The sequence below is a fragment of the Quercus robur genome, chromosome 6 (assembly GCF_932294415.1).
Source record: "Quercus robur chromosome 6, dhQueRobu3.1, whole genome shotgun sequence".
NCBI classification, from domain to species: domain Eukaryota; kingdom Viridiplantae; phylum Streptophyta; class Magnoliopsida; order Fagales; family Fagaceae; genus Quercus; species Quercus robur.
In genome coordinates, this window is record NC_065539.1 from 6,097,818 (window position 1) to 6,119,902 (window position 22,085).

A 22,085-nucleotide genomic window follows, 5' to 3' on the forward strand; every position below is an offset into this window, starting at 1 on the left:
TAATCTAACTAATCCTAATCCAAATTAATTTTTTTGAATAACTAAAATATATCTCATCTATTATTTATCCCATACTAATTAAAACTAAATTAGACCCATAATTAATTAAATTAATTTTTTTAGAAGAATTAAATTAAATTAGACTTTCTGTTATATATATATATATATATATATATATATATCTTGCTTTACCAAAAAAATATGTATTGCTTATCTATATTTATAAAAACAAATTAGAAGTATCACTCACATATTTGATTTTATCCCATAGCTTGCTTGGTCTTTTTCCATATATATTTATATTTTTTCCCATGGGAGCTTGCTTGTTCTCTAAGCTTCCACCGGAAAGGTAAAATTATTAGCAAAGATCCTTGGGTACCACAAAAATTCCAAGTCAGATTGAAAGCAAAAGCCGTACTAACGTGACCAAACTAATCAAATCCCAATAGTATTAGCGTCAACCACAGGTGCACGGAAATACTGAATAAAAAATTCGACCGTTTAAAAGGAAGCAGAGCCACGTAAGTCCCGCCGCGACGACCACTTGCACGTACGCTTCCGTTTGTTCCTTAAAACCTTTCGTGATCCTCCCATGTACTATAAAATCTTCTATTTCTATTTCTGTTCAAATTTTAATAATTATTAATAAAATCGAATCTCCCACTATTTTAATTTTGTTTTTTTTCAAAAATCTAAAAAAAGCCGAGGGAATATAAGTATATATAACTCGATGAAAGAGAAGGCAGAAGCAATAGAAATAGAAGCAAAACCCATCAAATTCCGCAGTCTCTTTAAACTTCGTTTTCTCTGTCTATCACTCTCTCTCTCACTGTAAGTAGCCTGAATGAAAGATTTCTCTGTCTATATAATACTGTGCATTTTTTGTTACAATACTTGCATGTGTTTCAACTAGTATTAGTAAGTTTTTTTTGTTTTTTGTTTTTTTTGTTGGTGATGTACATTCTGTGATTTTGTGTTTGTCAGATTCCGGTAAATGATTTGATTGTTCGTGGTTTTTGTTGTGAATGTGAGTTATTTTGTGAGTCGGATTCCAAGAAAACTTGGTTTTAAGCAGTAATCTTGGTCCAGAAGTCACGTTTATTACTGTTTATTGGTTTTAGGATGTGTTTCTTACTCTGACTTTGTTTTTTTCTTTGTGAAGAAGAAACCTAAGGACAATGTTCAAGGAAGGACTTGACAGTGAGACCCTTAGATGGGTTCGAGGGGTAAGCCAGTACTGAATTGCCTATTTTTGTTATGGTGTTTGTTTTAAATATTGTTGTCTATGATTTTTTTTTTTTTTTTTGGGGTCTAGTTTGTGTAGTATGAGTTTTTAGTGCATTTTGATTTAAATTTTGAGGACTTGTATTAGGAGGATGATATTCAGAGAAAAGAAAAATCTGAACGTGTTGACAACCTAAGGAGTAGCAATCGTGTCCTCAGATTGCCTTCTCCGGGCGTATTTGGATGTGCACGTTCACCCATAAATGTGATTTCAGTGTGGCAAACAATGCCACATGTGAGTGGCAATGATTGTGAGTCAGACATGGACTTATCCTCTGACTCAGAAAATGAGGTACATTCTTACTTCAGTTCGTCTAGAGAGACGATTCAATCTAAACAAGGAAAGGGGATCCGAGTTGGGCAGCCTAATCACACAGAAGAACTTTTGGATTCAGCCAAAAGCGCAAAAGTTCCGTTTATGCAATCTATGAATAACAAAGGTGGTGAATGTGACAGAGGAACCTACACTATGGGTGATTGTTTGCCTAATGTTGCTGCAGGGGAAAATGTGGAAAGAACTGCCAAGCAGGTTTCCTATTATGCATAATCATGTTGAATTGTGAATGCTTGCTATTGAAATTGTTTTTGAGGCTTAACAGTAAAAAAATACAAAGCTATACTATGAAATATATGAAAGCAACGATGCCTAACTGCATAAAGTTATCTTTACAAACTAAGCACAATTAGAACCAGTTATATAAGGTTATTATTATTGTTTGATGCCTCTACATGATGAAATGATGATCTTTCTATTTTCCCCATGTTGGTTTGATTACCATGATGATGGATTGATGATGCCTCTACCTTTTGCCATAGTCAAAATTAAGAGGGTTCTAAATATTGCATAGTTAATTGTTTTGATCAACTTGTTTATAATTATATATAGTGATCTAGTTGCTATGAACATTTTTTATGGTTATTGAAAGGTCTAAATGCTAGAGAAAGCTTTCTGATGGAAATAGTATAGGTACTGACTGACAATAAGGCAAGTTCATCATCATTCTTTGCTGGCATATCGTTTTTGGGGTTCATTAAGAGTGATTAGATAAATATTTTTATTAGTGCATGGTAACTAAGCTAGTCCTCCACAACCATTGACACTTTGCGTACGCATAATACAAACTATACTAGTTTAGTAGGTTATACCAGAAATCAATGGGTGGGCATTGTTCATAACCATAAATATTGACCTTTTTACTTTGGATGTAAATTTTTTGTTCCAGGAAATTTTTTTGAGTTATCTGTACATCTTTGTTCAGTGATTGGCTTGTAGCTTATATAGAGTTTAGATCAATATGCAGGTGGACCGTGAAAAAGCATGTCCATTCCAGTTTATTAGATCTGAAGCATAACTGTTGATGTTTTATATTCAACGTACAAACCTCTTATTAAGCATGAGTGTTTATTTAGATTTTAGACAAATAGATAAGATTGAGAAAGGTTTCTTGCCAATTTTCTGCCTAAGTCATTCTCTTATTGATTGTATAAATCTTAGTTTACTCTCATTGGATTCTCAGCTGGACAAGTGCCTGCAGGATTTTTATGGAAGAGGACTGCAGAATAAGAAGCCTTTGGATAATTGTATTCCCAGTGCGCCTCTATTTGTTGGGTCTGAATCTGACTTAGAGCAAACTTCTGAGCAAATTTTAACTTTTAAAGCACATGGGACACCTTCCCTTTCATATTCAAGTGTTTCTGCCACCACAAATGATTCAAAAGAATCAAGAAATACAACTGGTCATGGAATTCCTAACCAATCAACTAGGTTTGTCTATACGTGTTTTCTACATATTTTTTATTTTTTTTTATTTTTTTTATTTCTCTATTTACAAGAAGTTACTGGTAATCTGCCATTAGGCATCACAAGACCTTTGCTGGTTTTGAAGTCGATGCATCTTCAGTTTCTTTGCCTACTCAACGCCCCACGTTTCATGCAAGGTTAGTTAGGTTGCTGAACTATAATTTGGGCATACAGTTTTCTCTTGGTTTTTAACTTCAGTGTCGAAGATTATTGTACCCTCTTGAGTTTAATGGTTATTAATTTACGATTGTAGTTATTATATTTATTAGTCCAATAACTATTTCCACTGTATTTTCTTCTGTGTTGCAAGAATTGCATTCAGTGGGCAAGGTAAATGGTGTGCTTTGTTCTCTTATGAAGCATGTTGTCGTCTCTGCCTTCACTCATGGTCTCAGCGCCATTGCATGGAAGCTCCCTATTTCTTGAATGATGAGTTTGCAGTGTTGCGAGAGGCATTTGGGTGAGTGCACGGTTTCATTATTTTTTTTACTCTTGTGTGAGAATGTCTATTACCAAAAAAACAGATATACAATGAATTCCAAACACAATTTAGAGGTCCCTAGTCACTCAAATACGTACTCAATAAACTTCTTTCGAAAAAGAAGCTACTCACAAAGAAACAGAAAATCAACACAAATTCAAGCATAGTTAGAATGCTCAAAGGAAGAGCAATTTTCACACTTTGGTTGTTTCAAGGTAGTTTCATAGCTACCTCCATAACTTTCTTATATAGCTTCAATATGATAGACTTAGGTATCTCCTTATTCACTTAAATCTCAACACATAATCAATCATAACCAAGTATTCTCCAATGACTAGTAGGCTCATCTGCATTCAGGGCCTCACCAAGGATGCTAGTAATATATTCCAATCCTTCCTTTGACCACATTACTATGTGCAGGTTAAGTTTAACCCAAACTGGCATGCTTTCAAAAATAATCTTTCTGAATTCCAAATCATGGTACCATTTCTTGAGGACAATGAGACCCTATGTACATAAAGTTCTTCCTCTTTTCAATAAAGGTTATTTATGTATCAAAATTTTTTTGTTGGGGACAGTGATCTTGCCTACAATATTGTAAGGGACACTATCAAGTATGCCGCCCAGAATTTCCATATTGGAGAACTTGAAAATACAAACTCATTATATTTATTATTATTTATAAGTAATGGGAGTATGTTTTTGTCTAACTTATTAATACCCTTTGCGGCTTTAAGAATTATGAAAACAAGATTCTGTCTGTGTCCTGATGTAGAAAGGAATAATTAAAAGTTGAGCTATGAATGGGCAGACACAAGGAGAGTCGTACTTATGATAGGACTATTCCTAGGAGAAGTACTTCACCTTCTTCCCAATATTTCTTTTAACTGTTTAAAGCAACAAGTCAAAAGGGGGTAGTTGTTCATGTGACACTGGAGATGCTTTGACTCAAGCAAAAGATTTTGTGTTCCAGTGAAGCTTTAGTGAATAAATCATGCTTTTCATAGGTGGTAGATTCTAGCTCTGTTGTCTCCTCTTTTTAGCTTTGGTTTGCATTTTAGCTACTGAAATGGGCCTAGGGAACTGAATCTTACTTCCCATAATTCGTAATTTGTAAATATCTTATTTCTTTAGTGTTATCATGCACATGCAGCACTATCTAATGACATATCATATTTAAGTTTAGTTTGCATTTTATTATTTTAATTGGTTTTACTTTCATTATCCTCTTTTTGGCCTTATAATTGCAGTTTACGATGTGTATTATTACAACCAGATGAAGAACTATTGGCAAAACGATCTCCAGAGATAGTCAGTGAGGGAGCTGCTCCAAAATCTAGGAAAACTTCGGGCAAAATGAAAATGCAGCTTCAAGGTACTGTCATATTATATTCATCAAGGCATTTTTGTTGTGGTTTTAATGATAATTTCAAGGCTTGATACTATTCATTTAATGATTTTGGTCATTGCACAGTGCGTAAAGTGAAAATGGGTTTAGACCCGCCTACTTGCTGCAGTTTTTCACTTGTAAAGCCACAAATGATTAAATCAGGATCACTTCGTTCATATTTCTCCAAATATAAATCAAATCTATATTCTAAATGGGAAGCTACAAGGAAAGTTCAGGTTGCAAGTCATACTCCTGCAAATGGTTCAAGCAGCCAGTTTATAAGACAGGTCTCTGGGATTTTAGAATCTGGGATGACTCCTATGCACTATAGTTCTTCAAAGGAAGTAGTGTCAGGTATGTAAGTTCCTTGTACTATCCTGGATTGGTTACATACACACACACACACACACACACAATTTGTACCTGTGAAACTCTGCCAAAGCTGGGAAGTAGTAGTCATGACAATTGCATACACGTGTGAAGTTTGATCCCAAGCTTATGAGGATGTGAATTCTATAACACAATCACTCCCTCCATAGCAATACATTTTTGCGATGATTTTCCTCACAGTGCTAGCCCACATCATTTGCAGGCTTCTTCTTGTTGTTCGTGACTTACATTTTTCTATTGTCAAAATAACACTTATTCCTTTACTTGGAATTGCTTAATTTATACATTTTTGAGATGATTTTCCTCACAGTGCTAGCCCACATCATCTGCAGGCTTCTTCTTGTCATTCGCGACTTACATTTTTCTATTGTGCAAAATAACACTTATTCCTTTACTTGGAATTGCTTAATTTTTAAGCCTTAGAAGCTACAAAGAAAACCTACACATTTGAAGAATTTATGAAGTTCACTATTAGTTAAATCATTCAGTGATAATCCAGATCCATCTATTCTTCTCGCATTGATTCATCGACGAGGATCATGTTAAAAGCCAGTTATTGGATGAATCGTCTCTCATCAGTGAAGTCTTTGGACATTCAGGACTAATAGCTTCAGGACAGCTCCTCAGGCCTAATCAATTAGGCAGGAAAATTACCTTTCTGGCTATCTTCGTCCAAGGGGGCTTAGGATTCCATACTCATAGGAAATAGACCCTTCTGGTTTAGCTGCTCATCTTGTAGGCATTTAGCTTGAGACTTCAGGACACTCATACAGTGGATTACAAAGCTGCCTACCAGCTCTTTCAAATGGCTTAGGCTTGCTAAAGGATGGCCATAAGCTGGCTTTTTTTGGAGTTTAGCATAGGATAGTACAAGAAACTGTTTGCCCGCTTTCCAAACCTCTCCTTGATCAGATTGTGCTTTCTGAAATGTGGGCTACATATTAGGTGGTGGGGTGGGTTAACTGTTTTTGAATGTTATATGAATTCAATTAGTGTGTTGGGGCAGTATATTCACCCTGGCAGATCAATATGTTTTAGAATGTGGTTGTGTTAAAATTTTGTACATTTCTTTGTTCACTTCTTCAGGAATGAGATAAATGATGAGTAAAGAAGAAAAACTAAAGCTCCTTCTGTGTTAAGAGGTGTGCACATAGGCATTAGAGTGAAACAGAGAAGAATTTTTTTTCACCTCCTGATAGGAGCATTTTATTACCCTCTTCAAATATGCATTGTCCCTCCACCATGAATTTTAGAAGAAATGAAACAGGAGATGGTTCCTCATGACACTACTTCCTATCACTTCCAAGGATTTTTCATGCTCTGACGGGCCAGCATAGTATCAGCAGCACCTTTCAGAACATCTCATGAGTGTGATTTAATGCAGTCCCAATTGAGTAAAGAAATAACAGATCCAAAATATCATTTAATTTGTCATCCTACGGAGCTTTCTTTACACTTAGCTTATATGGGTCTATGGAATAGTTGACTTATTAATTTTACATTCTAAATCCATTTCCTTTCAGAAGACATCTCATGGGCATGATTTTAACATAGCGCCAACTGAGTAGAGAAATAATAGATCTGAATTTATCGTTTTAATTTGGCATCCTGTGGAGCTTGCTTTACGTTTGAGATTTTTAAGGCCCATAGAATAACTTGAATTATTAATTTTACGGTCTAAATCTATTGCATTTTTCCGATATTTACTGAGCAAAGAAGTCAAGAAAGGAAGCTGCTTCTGAAAAAGAAAACTGTTCTTTTCTGGGCTTTAGGAGAATGAAAACTATAGTTACAGGAAGCATGTGTCTAAATCCACCACACAACAGTGTAATGAGTAGCTATAACCAATTTATTTAATGTCTTCATGCTATAAGAGTAATATTTGATCTCCCTTCCTTTAAGGTGTATCTAACTTAAGTTGATGATCTGTTATCAGAACGATATTCTTGTTGGTTGAGATTGAAAAATTCATCTGAGGAGGATGCAGTTCAAATGCAACCTGGATCTGGTGAAACACATGTGTTGTATGTACCTTTTCCTTTCTGTATTTGTTCCTTTTTGTTTCTCGGAGGTGTGCATTTGTTAAATTATTTTAATGTAGCTTTCCAGATAGTCTTGGTGATGATCTGATTATTGAAGTTCAAGATTCCAAAGGACAGCATAAGGGTCGTGTCCTAGCTCAAGTGGCCTCAATCGCTGATGAACCGGTAAGATTTTGAGAATTCACCTATCTTCTGTATGGATTGGGTAGGGAAATAATTATCCTTGAAGGTTTAAATATTGGTTCAATGCAGGGAAACAAGCTTCGATGGTGGCCTATATTTCATGAGCCAGAGCATGAATTGGTCGGCAGAGTACAACTATACATAAGCTATTCAATAACTCCAGATGAGAATAAGCATCTAAAGGTACATGCAATATTTCATCCTTCAATAACTAAAAAAAGAAGATGAAGAAGAATAAAATTAATTCAGTTTACAATTAATTTTCTTTGTCTGTTTTGCATTTAAAGAAAGTTCCATGTAAAGAAATGTTAAGAAAGAGAGGGCCAATATATGGCATATTATGTCTTTGTATTTAAGGGATATATACCTATGAAATTAATATGTGTGTGTGTGTTCTTAGGCTTTGTGTTTTTCAACACTGGCAGTATTTTGGCGGCCAAAATTCTTAAAATGCCTAGTTGCGATTGAAGTTCAAAAGATGAATATCTTATGTTCTAAATAATTGTCTTCATATATAAGTAGTATTGGACAAATAAAAGGGGTTCGATTCCATTTTAATCTTATTTCTTGAATGCAAACATACATTTTCAAAGGTTCCTTTGGCTTCCCAGCCTGCCTTCTTTCTGTTGAAAGAGAATCCACTTCTTGCCTTCTTGGTTTGAAAAAAAATCACCTCTGTATGAAATAGTTAATAATGTGGCCTACAGTACATATGAAATAGGTTCAATATCATTAATTGTTTAAGTGCAATCTTTACATCTTGATATTCTTGACTATAGAATTTAAGGTTTTGTTCACATTTTTCTTCTAGTGTGGCTCTGTTGCGGAAACTGTGGCATATGACTTTGTGTTGGAAGTTGCAATGAAAGTTCAACATATTCAGCAAAGAAATTTGTTGCTAAATGGCCCTTGGAAGTGGTTAGTATCCGAGTTTGCATCTTATTATGGAGTATCAGATGCATACACCCGACTAAGGTATAGGGAAATGGTTGAATGGGTACTTTTATGATGTCAACTAGGATAATTTTGTAATGCATTGTTGGAAATTTAAACTGCTATTACATTGGGTAATTTCTTATACTACTAGCAGATACCTTACCTATGTAATGGATGTGGCTACACCCACAGAAGACTGTCTGACTTTGATACATGAGTTTCTATTGCCTGTATTTATGAAAAGCAAAGGCAAGATTGCATTAAGTCACCAAGAGGTATGAGCTAATCTTGCACCACATTTATTCATGCTACCTTTCATGTTTTAGTAGTCTTGGAACAATTCTCAGCTTCAAAATAAAATTTGAAAGTCAAGATAAACAATGTTTTAATATTTCAGATTGTAATGATTTGACTATGAACATGTTACAGTTGCTATTAATTTATCTCCAATGTGTTCTCTTCATTTTGATTTTCATATTTTAAGTTCGTAGTACATTTACAGCAGGGATGATTAGATTTCTAACTTTGTTGATGTATTGCAAAATATCAATCAGAATCGTATTCTAGGGGAGATTGAGTATAAAGTTCAGCAGATCATTAAATTGGTTTTTGAGAACTACAAGTTGCTAGATGAATCTTCCCCATCGGGGATGATGGATGATTTCAAGCCTGCCACTGGGATGATACCTCCTGCTTTGATCCCTGCTGTTAAGCTATATGGTTTACTGCATGATGTTCTAAATCCTGAGGCGCAGTTGACATTATGCAGATATTTTCAGGTTTTAGAAAATAATTTCTTTACGGTTATGCTTCCTTTTAATGTCTTTTCATTCTTCTGATGAAGTGCCAATGATTGTACAGGTTGCCGCAAAAAAGAGGTCAAGAAGGCACTTAGCAGAAACAGATGAGCTTATCTTGAGTAGTGAAGGGGCGACATTTATGGATCCCATGTCTCTTTCAACTTCTTATCGGAAGATGAATTCCCTTATTTGTAATTTCAGAAATGAAATTTTCACTGACATTGAAATCCACAATCAGCATGTGCTTCCAAGGTAAAATCTTCTCATTGTAACATTGGTAATTTATCCACATTAAATATGTAAATATTCTCAGTGTACATCAGATGTTATGAATGTAATTATCATTTTTTTTTTATGGTTAATCTTATTATTGGAGGTTAGTTGGTAGCTTCATTTGCCTTTTCGAAGCCTGGATTTCTTAGTTATTGACTTCTTGTAACATGACCACATTTTTGGACTATTGTTGTTTCCTTGTTTGGGTAATCTATAGCTTTAAGTTCATACTCTATTTATTTAGGCATTTATCATCTAATTTATCCTGCACCTCAATTTACTATTCTATAAATGCTTCCAAAAAATGAACAAAGTTTATTAGTATTTGGTCCTTGTTCTCTGCAATACCATGTTTTAAAAATAATAGCATCTGTCTACTTTCCACTCCTCTCTCTTCTTTTCTTTAAGTGGGGTTAATGTCTATTTTCTCCACTACTGCTCTTTTATTTATGAGCCAAAGGTTTTTATATAGTCCTTATAATCTAAGAGTAAGCGTCATCAAGAAAACAGTGATAATAATATTATGAGCACATGCTTTTATTGTAAATTCCTCCTATATTTGCATACTTTTACATATGGAAATGTGAACTTTATTAGATTTAGGAGCAGATAAAGTTATGCTTGTGTTCACATCCTTTCTTGTGCAATTTTTAATCAAAAGTTGTTGCATTATCCCTTTTCTTTTTTCTTTCTTTGGTTACTTTTCATGGTGATTCATGTAGACATTTGTTCTTAAAAGAGTAGTTTAAGCAACTAATTGATATACTTGAAATCTTAATTCTCATTGGCATTCCATATTGACTTTTATGCAGTTTTATAGACCTTCCAAATCTTTCTTCAGCTATTTATAGTTTGGAGCTTTGCAATAGATTGTGTGCATTCCTTGTTGCATGCCCTCCTCCTAGCCTTTCAGCTCATGTTGCAGAACTTGTTATTGCAACAGCAGACTTCCAAAGGGATCTTGCAAGCTGGAACATTAAGTAATTATTTTCTCTTATTTTTACTCCATACTGAAGTGTCATGTTTGTCTCTCTGTGATCTCTATCCACTAATCGTATTCTTCAGTCCTGTCAAAGGTGGGGTTGATGCAAAAGAGATTTTCCAAGACTATATTAACCGCTGGATTCAAGAAAAGCGTCTTTCTTTGCTTGAGTCCTGCAAATTAGACAAGGTACATTTATTTTTTTGCAGTAACTTGGTGAATTCAAGTTCGGTAGAATCTGCCGTTTATATTGATAGCTTTATAGATTATGATTTGATGTTTACTATAGTTTCCTTATTTTTTTTCATAATCCAAGGATGTTTCTGAACACGGATTTTGCTTTTCATTTTGCTCAATCACTACAGTTTATAGAAAATTTAAGAATGCCTTTGTAGAGCTTTTAGCCAATTTAAATTTGCATAATATTTCCTGCATGACTGGGTCAGAAGCACGTAGACACCACTTGCACCAAACATGAATATTTGAAAGAAACTCTCAGATATTCACATAGCACATAACGATTAACATTGTAAATCGATTGTTTTCAAGGTGAAATGGTTAGGTGTCAGAACCCAATACTCAACAACTCCTTTTGTTGAAGAGTTGTATGATCGGATAAATGAAACATTGGATGAATATGAAGTTATCATTTGTCGTTGGCCCAAATACAAATGTCACTTGGAGAAGGTATGTCCAAATATGGTTCTTCATTACTGGGCTTTCTTTTGTTACTTTATTTTTGGCTTTCTGAAGTTTTGTCTTTTGATGGATTATGAAAGACAAGACATGGAGGATTTGGAAATTAACCCAAACTTGAGATTGCATGTACTTATATGTGTTTTGGCTTCTCTTTTTTTATAAAAAGGTTATAGAAGATATTGAGAGGGCAATTCTTGAAGCTTTGGACAAGCAGTATGCTGATGTTTTAACACCGTTGAAGGACAATCTGACATCAAAAATATATGGCCTCAAATATGTCCAGAAATTTGCTAAACGAAGTGACACCTATGTTGCCCCAGAAGAGGTTACTTTGATTCTTAGTTTGTATAGCTGCACTGGTATGTTTCTTTTTATATGGGAAATTATAACGTATATTTTATTTTCAGTTAGGAATTCTTTTAAATTCCATGAGAAGGATGTTGGATGTGCTGCGGCCAAAAATAGAAACACACCTGAGTTTGTGGAGTTCTTGCATCCCTCATGATGGAGGCACTACCAGAGAAGATTGTTCTAGTGAAGTAAGCGTGATGCTTAGAGCCAAATTCAGAAGTTACCTTCATGCGGTTGTGGAGAAACTTGCAGAGAATGTGAGTACCCTTTGAAAGAAAACTTAAGATCTATTGTACAAAATGTTAAAGAATGTTGCTAGAACATTAATTTACTAAAAAAGTCTATGATTATTGAAGACAGGAGTTTGATAAATCAATCTCCAATGCAAGGTGAAATTAAAGTGATTGATAGCAGCCTCAAGTAGTAGCACAATGGCTGGGGACCGTTTATCATGAAGCCTAGCTCACTAGTACAAAACTTGAGGCGAAAAAATTAATTATCTAAAAAAGAAAAGAAGTGGTTGGTAGCTCATAGTTTAGAATATTTAAAAAAAAAAAATTGACTTGAAACCAGCTTTTTAAAATTTGTAGGTTCGGTAGATATTATTATTGTTTTGGTTATGAAGCACCTTCATTTTTTACTACTCTTACAATCTATTAGATCTCTTGTTTATGGTGATCTTTTATAGCCAACTATTTTTCTTGACAACCAAAGCAATGGTTCCTATAAATTAACATCAAGTTCCAATGAAAAAACATGATTTTCATCCATCTGTGGCCATATTGGCACCCCCTTCTTCTTCTTTTTTATTTCCTTTTCATTCAAAAATAACACAAACCCATTGGGTTTTGAACCAATGACCTCATCCTCTACCCAGTGGAGGAAGTGCCGTTTGAGTCAAAGCTCAGTGGTGGCATGTTCTATCTTTTGCAACCCAGCACATCTTTATATCCACTTAAATCAGTTGAATTAGATTTTGACCATTCAAATTGGTTAATGGGTTTTGCCTCTGGTTTTTTTGTACATGCAGACTAGATTGCAGCATGAAACAAATTTGAAAAAGATCATTCAACACTTAACGGAAAATGTGGTAGAATCAGACATACAAAATAGAATGCAGCCTTTGAGGAATATCCTAATAAGGACAATAGATCAGCTCCATACTATCGTTGAACCTAATGTGTTTCTAGCAATATGCCGTGGTTTTTGGGACAGGATGGGGCAGGTAAAATTATACTTGGGGCATTTCATCTTCAAACTTTTCTGGATTATGAATGTGAGTTGGTTTTTCATTCTTTACCTTTCTCCACAGGATATACTATGTAGTTTGGAAAACAGGAGAGAAAACGGGTCATATAAAGGCTTGCGAATCGCAGTTTCTGTAAGTAGAATCACAGCCACTAACTTTCTTCTTGAAATTGAATTTCTCTGTTGCAGGACAGATTCAATTCAATCTTATAAAATTTTAAGTAAAAATTAACTTGTGAAAGTTTTAACATCTAATCCTCTTCTATGTGGAACTGATGAACTCTACACCAAACCGTCTTGGGCTGATTGTAGGTCTGGCCACTGCTGTCAGTAGTTTAACAATATCATCGTCATTATCATTTGAGCTGACATAATTTACATATCAGGAGGTTAACAACCTTTCCACATTTAGTTGGAAAAAGGATATGAATTTTTCCTTAAACTCCCTCTTAAAACATTACATCTCACCTCACTTCTCAAGTATTTAGAAAATATATGAAAAATGTGCTTTCTTGTTCTTTTGAGATGAATGCTGAAAAAAATTAAATATTGGAGTTTCATTCTCAATTACTTATTTTGACCTCCAAAACCTTGTTGAACCAATTTTTAGCCACTATTACCAACACTGGCTTTGTTCAATTGTAAGCTATTTCCACCATGGTTGATCTTACATCCACCACTTCAACCCTCCACTGGAATTCACAACCACATACCACCAAAACCACCACTCTCATACCTTTCCTTGGATTACAGCTAACTTCGCCACCCTATTTTGCTTAAAACTGCCTATAAAGAACAAATACAAGGAGAGAGGGACTATGTAACAATGGGGCTGGATTTTATTCAATGGAAGGGGAGTGAAGAGAGAAAAAATTGAAATTTCAAAATTACTCTTATGGTTCCTTCAAGACAATGATATCAGGTTGACATCATTCTGGTTCATAAAATTGTTGTATTCTGCTATTCTTCCTCAGTGAGAACTATGTTAGTAACAATGTAAATGTAAATATATCTGCTAATCTACGTATGTATTGGTTAAGTCCTGCTCTAGGTTTGGAAGTTCTCGACTACCAAACCTAAGCTAAACTATCTGGGAGACTAGTGGTGATAATCCACTATCTAAATTGGACTTGTGACATAATTTTATCAAGTGGCTTTTTTAATCTATCTGGACAAGCTAATAGTTTGCACCAGCTGTGTTTAGTTATCAATTACGCTTGCATGATATTACTTACGTGTCTGAGAGAGCATTACATACCATGCTGTATATGCCACTGTTTGACATTCTTATTGGGTAAAAATAATTGCATGTCTGACAATGCAGCCAAAGAACCTAACAAACATCTGTCTGATTAATAGCTTGATGCGTTTGGAAGTTTTCAAACTTCTTTGCTAGATAGGTTTTGTTTTGGTTTGATCTAGTCATAAACTTGAAAGTATACTTAAAACGGAATTGGCATACAAGAAGTTTCAAAGCCCTTTTATATTATCAAGAAAACTTTTTCATTTACATATAGTTTTATCTTCTAATCATCTGCATTGTTGAATTCATAGATTTTGGACGAAATATTTACATCAGAGATACAGCAATTGCTTGGGAACACACTGCAAGAGAAAGATTTGGAGCCGCCACCAAAAATTATGGAAGTGCGGTCATTGCTCTATAGTGATACTTTTAAATACAAGGACAACTACTATTAATTCTATTTTTTCTGTAAATACAAAACTGATGAGAGGGTGTTCAGTTTTAACCTCATACCATTTGAGAGTAAATGAAAAGTGGGCATGGGGACAATGAATCATTGTTGATGACGCAGGTACATAGTTCAGGATAATGCAGTCTCCTACCGACAAGTTTTTGGCAATTTTGAACTGGTTCTCTCAATTTTTTGTAGGTTGACCACCATATCCTCAATAATATATTTTCATTGCCTTTGTTCCTTTCTTTCCTTTTGGAATATGTAAAATTTTGGGAACTCCATAGTGTCCTAGGCTGTTTTTAAGTGGTCTCAATTTTTTCGTGAAATATTGTAAATAATAATAAAAAATTTGTCATATTATTTTTGGCAACTATCTTTTTGCATTTTATTCTTTGAAGATCTTGAGTGCTGTTGATTTAGGTTTCTTTGTATTATTTGTTTTGGATGCATGAATTATGAGTTGAAATGTATGTTTGATTGATAGTTAGTTCTGTGAATGATGATGAGCTCCACCCCACTTCGTCACATGTGACTTCAATCAAGTCTAACCTAAGGTTTTCTTTTTGAGGTGGTTAAAGACTTGAATGGTGCAAGGCTGACCACTCAACATAGAAAATTTTGAGGCATAAGAAGGTCGTTCCCTGTGCAGGAAAAACATTGCACATACACTGCATCTACATGTTTGGTAAACCATTGTTGTTATACCATGTTGCCGTCAATGATTTGTCACTTATTTATATCTCACAATCAGCAGGTAATCAAATGCCAAGTGTATCAAAATTTGTCGGCCCTTCTAGTTCTATGTACAATACCATGTTTTATATCATGTATGAATAAATATATATAAAACATGGTTTTTTTTTTTTTCATTTCAAAAAAAAAAAAAAAAACTATGTTTTATATTTATTTATTTATCCTTTAAGTTGTGCTGCAAATACTTCCAATTTAAGTACTAATCGGTCTTCCATCAAACAAAAAAAAAAAAAAAAAAGAGTACAAATCGGTCTTTATATGATGTGATCGAGAACTTTGTTTTGGTGCATATCCTTTTCAAATAAAGTTCTTTATTTTTACCCAAAAATTGTCTTCCTTCTTGCCTTTGTAGCCAATCTCTTTATACTTTAATTTCAAATGAGACTTGTGAGTTGTGAATTCAAACATGGTTAAAAGTTAAAACTTAAAATTCAAAGGTAAGGTGAGTCTTTGAATTTTGCTTTGGCAGAAGAATTGGCCAAGTATAAAGTCAGAGCAATAAATGTATTAGCATTTACTATAGTACCAATAGGCAATGGGCCTTAACACTGCAAATGTCTTGCGCGTATCCATGTGTCTCAAGACTCTCAACTTTGATGGGTTTGTGTTTCAAATTTCAATTGCTATTAGGATTTAGGAGATGCCTCTGCATACAAAAAAAAAAAAAAATTAGCTGACTTTTTTTTACTTTTGCTGAGTTAACAAGTTTTCATTGGTTATCATCGCATCACCATTGATATCACTTTTTAACTTATCACTTAGCAGGTGTCAAATTTTTTATATCCCTAAACTTTCTCTGAGAGTATTAGCTTGAAGCTTCAAAGGATTTCAGTCCAAGTGGGATTTAGCTATTGGAACCTCATAAATTTGGGGCACTGAGGTAGGTATAAATTTCTTTGGAATTGAGTAAATCTATCAAACAAAAAATAAAATATAATTGTATGATTTGGAGTAATGATTTACATTAATTAAAAAATCAAGTGCGTACTTGATGATCTCACTACATAATTTATATTTTAAATACATCCAAATATCAAGTTTAATAAATGAGTTTTCTTACTGTTTGTTTGGTAAAGATTATTTTTGACAATTTATTTTACTATTCAGTTTATTTTTGCTACAATTTATGAGTTTTATTGCACTTTTTGATACTATTTATGGATTTTACTATATTATTTCAGCTAACTTTTACCTTTATCTACGTCGGTTTATAGAAAATGCATTTCCTTATTGCTTCTAGTAGGAGCTTCTAGTAGGAATAGATATTAGTGTCTCTTAGAGTAGGTGAATTTATGAAATGACTTACGTGGTTTGAAGTGTCCAAAGAAAAAGATGATCGAAAATACTAAACATATGTCTTTTTCTAGAAAAGGTGGGCGGGTTCATGAAAAGTATTCTTGATTTGAAGTGCATATATGATATATCCAAAATAATGTCTCCCATTTAAAATTATTACTTCGGTAGCTTCCCAGAAATTTCCAGTCAAATTAGCAACCGAATCATAATGCCTATTTGATTCATCCTAACAAAAGTTGCAGAAACTTTAAAAAGGAAAAAAAAGGGTACCTAAAATAATCTTTTATTAGTAAAATACTAAAAGAAAATACTCATGCTTTGGGAGACTTATAAACAAGATGATCGAACTCTCTTCCAATCAAAAAATTGATGTTTCCAATCTAAGTTCATCCATAATTAGTGAATGCATATATTCACTGGGTCCCATCCACATGGATCGACCACATGTGCGATGCAAATTCATTCTCATAGCCTCATCAAGGAGAGCCTTTCATGGAGCAATCTCCTCCATATTCATCTACTAGAAATTAGAAAAGCCAATGCTTGCTCATCCTCTTAACCTTTATTGTATGAAGAAACGAATTATGCTGTTTTGGAGGGAATAATGCTATTTGCAATTGGCAAATTGGTTGGAGAACTTGGGGCCCAACAGAGGCATGAGCCAATTATAATGTCAAGTATTTGCAAAAGTGGGTGAGATGCAACTACAAGTCTACGACACTACTTGCATTACAACCAAAGAAACATTTAACAAAAAAACCGAAGGATACACGTTGCATGGCCCCCACAGCCGTAATGCTAAATTCCAAACGTATGATGTTTGGTCATGTTCACATGCCCCCAACCAAAAGAGAAATTCAAATGCAAACTGCATTCTAGTTCCCAGTTTTTCTTTCCTTTTGCTCTCCAATCCTCCTCCTCCCCCCCCCCCCCCCCCTCCAAAAAAAAATTGTCACGTTCTATCATAATTGTTCTTAATTATCATACTAAGATATATATAGATAGATAGAAAATGTAGGGCCCCTTAGGGGCGTTGCGCGTTGGTAGGAGTTCCGGACCTAGTCATATGTGCAAGTTCAAAAATTGTCAGGTTCGAGTTGTGCACTTTTAAAAATGCTATGCATGGATAGTCCTAACGTGTCCAAGAGTGCCCCCACGCCATCAATTTAACTTGAGGCCCTTTTTTCATCAAAATATATATATATATATATATATATATATATATATATATAGAAAATGTATGATTCAAATCTAAGTTTAATATTCAAGAATAACACTTTACCAATTAAGTTAATTGAAATTCACAACATTAATTATCTTTTTTTTTTTTTTTTTTTAAAAATCATCAAAACAAGGAAGCATTACATATATCATGTTGGCCTCAATAAAAGGAAAAAAAAAAAAAAAAAAAGCATCATAGCTTACAAGTTACAATATTGGATACTTTTCAAAAGGAAGTAAAATCTGCTAGCTTCTAATAGTATATGTATTCTTGACCATTACTGTGATGCTGTTTATGTATGAACTTGAACGGCTGAAAACTATCCATTAACTCACCAAAAATACGGAATGTTATTTATTTTCTAAATAAATAATTAAATAATAATTAGGATCCCTAATATTAATAATAATTTAATATGATTATATTTATATATGAAATTATTATTCGTGGCAATAGTTTAATAGAGGTGTAAATACAGAAAGTTTTATAGGGAATTTTTATAAAATTTAAAATCCATATATATATATATATGATGATGATGATGATGATGATGATGATGATGATGAACAAGTAAAATATGGGGTTTGACCGTTTGAAAGGGAGAGACCTGGGTCAGAGAAAGACGAATTTTTTTCAAGTTATATTTGTAATTTTTGTATTCTTGAAGTTTTTAGCAAGTTTTTACCATTCTTACAAATGACAATTTTTTTTTCCATTTTTTTTTTTTTGGTTATTTTAGGAAAGAGATATTTATCATATTTTTAACCGAAAGAACATGATTTACCTTAAGTAGATAAAATGTCAAGTTTTAAAACATGAGTAGGCAAAGTAAAAACAGGTTTAATCGCAAATGGATTTACTATAATTTTTTTTACTTTTTAACCTTACCAAATAAGAGAAAATATCAATTTAACTTCACCTTCTTCCTACTACTTTCAAATCTCTCCACTCAACTATTATATTATCTATAAAAAATAAAAATTTAAATTTAAATCATTCATTTCAAGCTTTGGAACATGGCAATTTTCCTTTATTGGTTGACATTTTTTCTCTTTTGAATCTAATATTCTTTTTTTCTTTTTTTTGAGAAAACGAATCTAATATTCCTAGTATTTTACTTGCTATTTTTTTTTTTTTTTTTTTTTTTTTGAGTGGTTGACCTCAAGCCAATATCCTTGATGCCCGCGACGGTAGGTTGTTCGAGTCTTCGAGAAAGCTCATTTAGACTTTTATAGTTTCTATACTTATATCAAACAATCTTTACTGCTCAGGCCAAAAATAAACCCTTTCTTTTATTGTCAAAATCAAAACCTCTTTTGCTTGATTTTTTTTTTTTTTTTTTTTTTCTAAACGTTTGATTCAGATATTTGCTAAACATTCAATTCACTACCTGTATTCTTGCCAAATATAGCTAGACCAATTTACATCTCCAGCTGTTATTACACTTTCAATTACGTTAAGTCATACCCATAACTATCATGCCAGCAACAATCTCAAATGCACCCATCAAACAAACATACAACAAGTGCACGTTTTTGTTTTTTAGTGGACAAATTGAACTTCTCAACTCTCAAATGTGATGTGTAGAATTCTTTGCTCGATTGCTTCTAAACTCTAGGCAATAAAACCCCCCCAAAATTGATGAATAAACTATTTCGAGAATCTCTACAGTTTCAAGTTAGAATAATTAAATAATGGTAAAGATTATAGAAGTTATTTATTCTTTTATTTAATTGGAAGTCAATGTTGTATAACTTCCAAAATCTTAAAATTCCAGGCCAACTTCTGAATTTATACAACATTGACTTCCAATTAAATAAAAGATTAAATAACTTCTATAATCTGACTCATTGCCTCGTCATCTTGATTCTTGAAGAAGTAAATCGAGTTTAAATAATCATTGAACAAAAAAGGGTCCGTAGAAGAAACAAATTGAAACACTATCACAAAAAGATTCGCCAACTATCACCATAAGGTGTGGTTTGATAATAGGAGTTCTCGAATTGTTTTGTTTGATGAACAGTTTGAGCGATAATACTAGTAAAACTCTGATGATACACGTGATATTACCTATTGCGATCATGGGACATGAGGTTGATGAGTCTACCCCGATTAAACGACATTATTCACACAAATCACACGTTTGTTTTTCGTTTTGACTACCCTCTTCTAGTCCTCCTAAACTCAAGGAACCAAACATAAAATAAATCATTAAAAAAATGAAAAATAAACACATAACATTAAATAAAAAAGGAAACTTTTATTAATTATTAATTAATCAGTAACATTTTCGTCATCATCAACTATCATCGAATCTCCATCAGAAATCCTTAAGCAACTTACGAACCTGTTCGAGCGTGACGAACAGGACGACAGTGAAAGGTCCTTGCCTCGAGATCGTAGGAATAAACCCTTTGTAAAGAGCTAATGGTCCCTCAGCTCGCACAGTTTTCAACGCACAATCCAAAGCACCGGAGTAAGGTGGCTCAGCCCCTGGCTCCACCTTCATATTCATCACTCGGGTCTTTATCACGTCGACTGGGTTCGACGCCACCGCCGCCACGAAACCCGCCGCGAAGCTCGCCGTCACGTGGGTCCCGAGCCCGTCTCTCATCACACCCTTTTCCAATATCATCTCCTTGATCTGATCGTACGAAGCTAGCTGCGAAGCCGTGACCAGCATGGCTCGGTTTATAGTCAGACCCGAGCCGCGCCACAAGCTCGGCACGCCTTCTTGGCTCGCCATGCGTGAAATGGCGTCCAGTACGCTCTTGTAGTTGCGCCGCTGAGCTTGGGGAAGCCGACCATCGGCTTGCATGCGCACCATTGCCACGTCAGCCGGGTTTCCCACGGCGGCGCCGACCGCGCCGGCTATGAGCCCAGCCGCTATCTTTTGCAGCAGCGTTATGTTCCCGGATTTTGGGTCGGACCACTTCTTTTTCAGAATATCGTACAGTCCCATTCGGGTCGTCGAATAAAGTGTCTGCCGGAGCATCGTGGCGGACACCCCCGTGAACAAAGCGGACACGCCTTCTTGTTGGACGATACGCACGCCGACGGCGATCGGACCCACCTTCGCCGCCACGGTGGGGAGCGGCGGAGGAGGCACGTGGATGGACCCAGGAGCCGAAAGCGACGTCGTGTGGAAAGCTAGAGCTGGGCGGAGAGATTGGAGGTTCGGGTTCGGAACATGGGTTTCGCCTTGAAGCTGCATTCGGACCTTGATCAGGTCAAGTGGGTGAGTGGCACAACCCGCCACGATTGAAGCTATGCCTCCTTCAACGAAACCCTTGAGACCCATTTTTTTGAATCAGCAAAAAAAAAAAAAAGCTTAAACCGTTCAAAAACAAGAACTTTGTGAATGTTAAATAGAAAGAATGGAATTATATGGGTTTAGCTTTTAGGGGCTAAATTTAGAATATTCAAGGGAAAGTTTTTTTCTTTTAAGCTTTTCAATGTAAGGACCAGTTAGAGTTTGGGTTCATCTCACTGGAAACCAAGAGATGAGAATGGAGGCCCAAGGCTATGGAAGAATAATGAGGAACGCTAGGCCTTTGAGCCATATGCTATAAGAAAATGGCTTTTCTTGGTTTTTGAGGTTTGGGAGAGAAATGAAAGATGGGTTTGGGGTTGAGAGAGAGTGAGGAGAAGAGAGACTTTATAGAAGGGAAGTGCTGGTTAAGGAAAGAAGGTGGAAGTTAGGTTCTTAGTTCTTACGCGAACGCGAACACGAACACGATGAGTCGATCAGCAGTAAGAAAACTTAACCAAATTGAAACACGGGGTTGTGCTTGTTGTGGGTGTCCACTAGTATAATTTTAACTTTAATTTTTTTTTTAATTTTGTTTTTTAAAATTGTATTTATATTCAAATTTCAAATTTTTTTTTTTTAGTTATTTTAATTGTCTACGAATCTCCACCTCACATCACAACCTTTCCAGAGGCTTTCGGCTTGACTTTGAAGGTCGCTAAATATGACTTGGGCTTCCCACGACCACGAGCCAACCTATTTACTATTTAGTTAATGCTACACCGACCCTTTTTTTTTTTTTTTTTTTTTTTAATTTATGCTAGACCAAAAAAAAAAAAAAAAAAACTTGTTTTTGAGGTGTTTATGTGCTTTCATTGCATTAAAAGGAACTTACTAAAACAAAAACAAAAACAAAAAACAAAAAACAACAAAAACTTACCCATTAAAAGGAACTTACTAAAGGAAACCATGAAAATAATGATGATAAAGAATGAATTCGGTGG

The 22,085-nt window shown here is 34.6% G+C and overlaps 2 protein-coding genes across 2 annotated transcripts; one reads left to right on the forward strand and one right to left on the reverse strand.

The window, feature by feature from the left end:
- The first annotated feature begins 1,171 nt into the window (after positions 1–1,171).
- LOC126732460 (uncharacterized) lies at positions 1,172–14,801 on the forward strand. Its single transcript, XM_050435313.1, has 22 exons — positions 1,172–1,226; positions 1,373–1,813; positions 2,820–3,049; positions 3,142–3,222; positions 3,396–3,545; positions 4,817–4,941; positions 5,041–5,310; positions 7,283–7,370; positions 7,448–7,553; positions 7,641–7,754; positions 8,383–8,546; positions 8,662–8,782; positions 9,062–9,286; positions 9,369–9,559; positions 10,393–10,560; positions 10,646–10,751; positions 11,112–11,249; positions 11,428–11,586; positions 11,669–11,869; positions 12,643–12,837; positions 12,925–12,993; positions 14,415–14,801. Exons 1-22 carry the CDS (start codon positions 1,179–1,181, stop codon positions 14,559–14,561), a joined length of 3,537 nt encoding a protein of 1,178 aa, XP_050291270.1. The 5' UTR covers positions 1,172–1,178; the 3' UTR covers positions 14,562–14,801.
- Positions 14,802–20,071: 5,270 nt separating this feature from the next.
- LOC126732461 (mitochondrial uncoupling protein 5) lies at positions 20,072–21,572 on the reverse strand. The gene has a single exon (XM_050435314.1). The coding sequence runs from the start codon at positions 21,130–21,132 to the stop codon at positions 20,152–20,154; it is 981 nt and encodes a 326-aa protein (XP_050291271.1). The 5' UTR covers positions 21,133–21,572; the 3' UTR covers positions 20,072–20,151.
- Positions 21,573–22,085: the final 513 nt, after the last annotated feature.

What these genes read in the sequence shown, in the direction of transcription:
- LOC126732461 (XM_050435314.1), bottom strand. Translation starts at nt 21,132, where the DNA reads ATGGGTCTCAAGGGTTTCGTTGAAGGAGGCATAGCTTCAATCGTGGCG.
- LOC126732460 (XM_050435313.1), top strand. Translation starts at nt 1,179, where the DNA reads ATGTTCAAGGAAGGACTTGACAGTGAGACCCTTAGATGGGTTCGAGGG. An exon ending in CCCTTAGATGGGTTCGAGGG is followed by an intron (nt 1,227 to 1,372) that starts GTAAGCCAGTAC and finishes GACTTGTATTAG; the next exon opens with GAGGATGATATTCAGAGAAA. An exon ending in AGTCCTGCAAATTAGACAAG is followed by an intron (nt 10,752 to 11,111) that starts GTACATTTATTT and finishes ATTGTTTTCAAG; the next exon opens with GTGAAATGGTTAGGTGTCAG.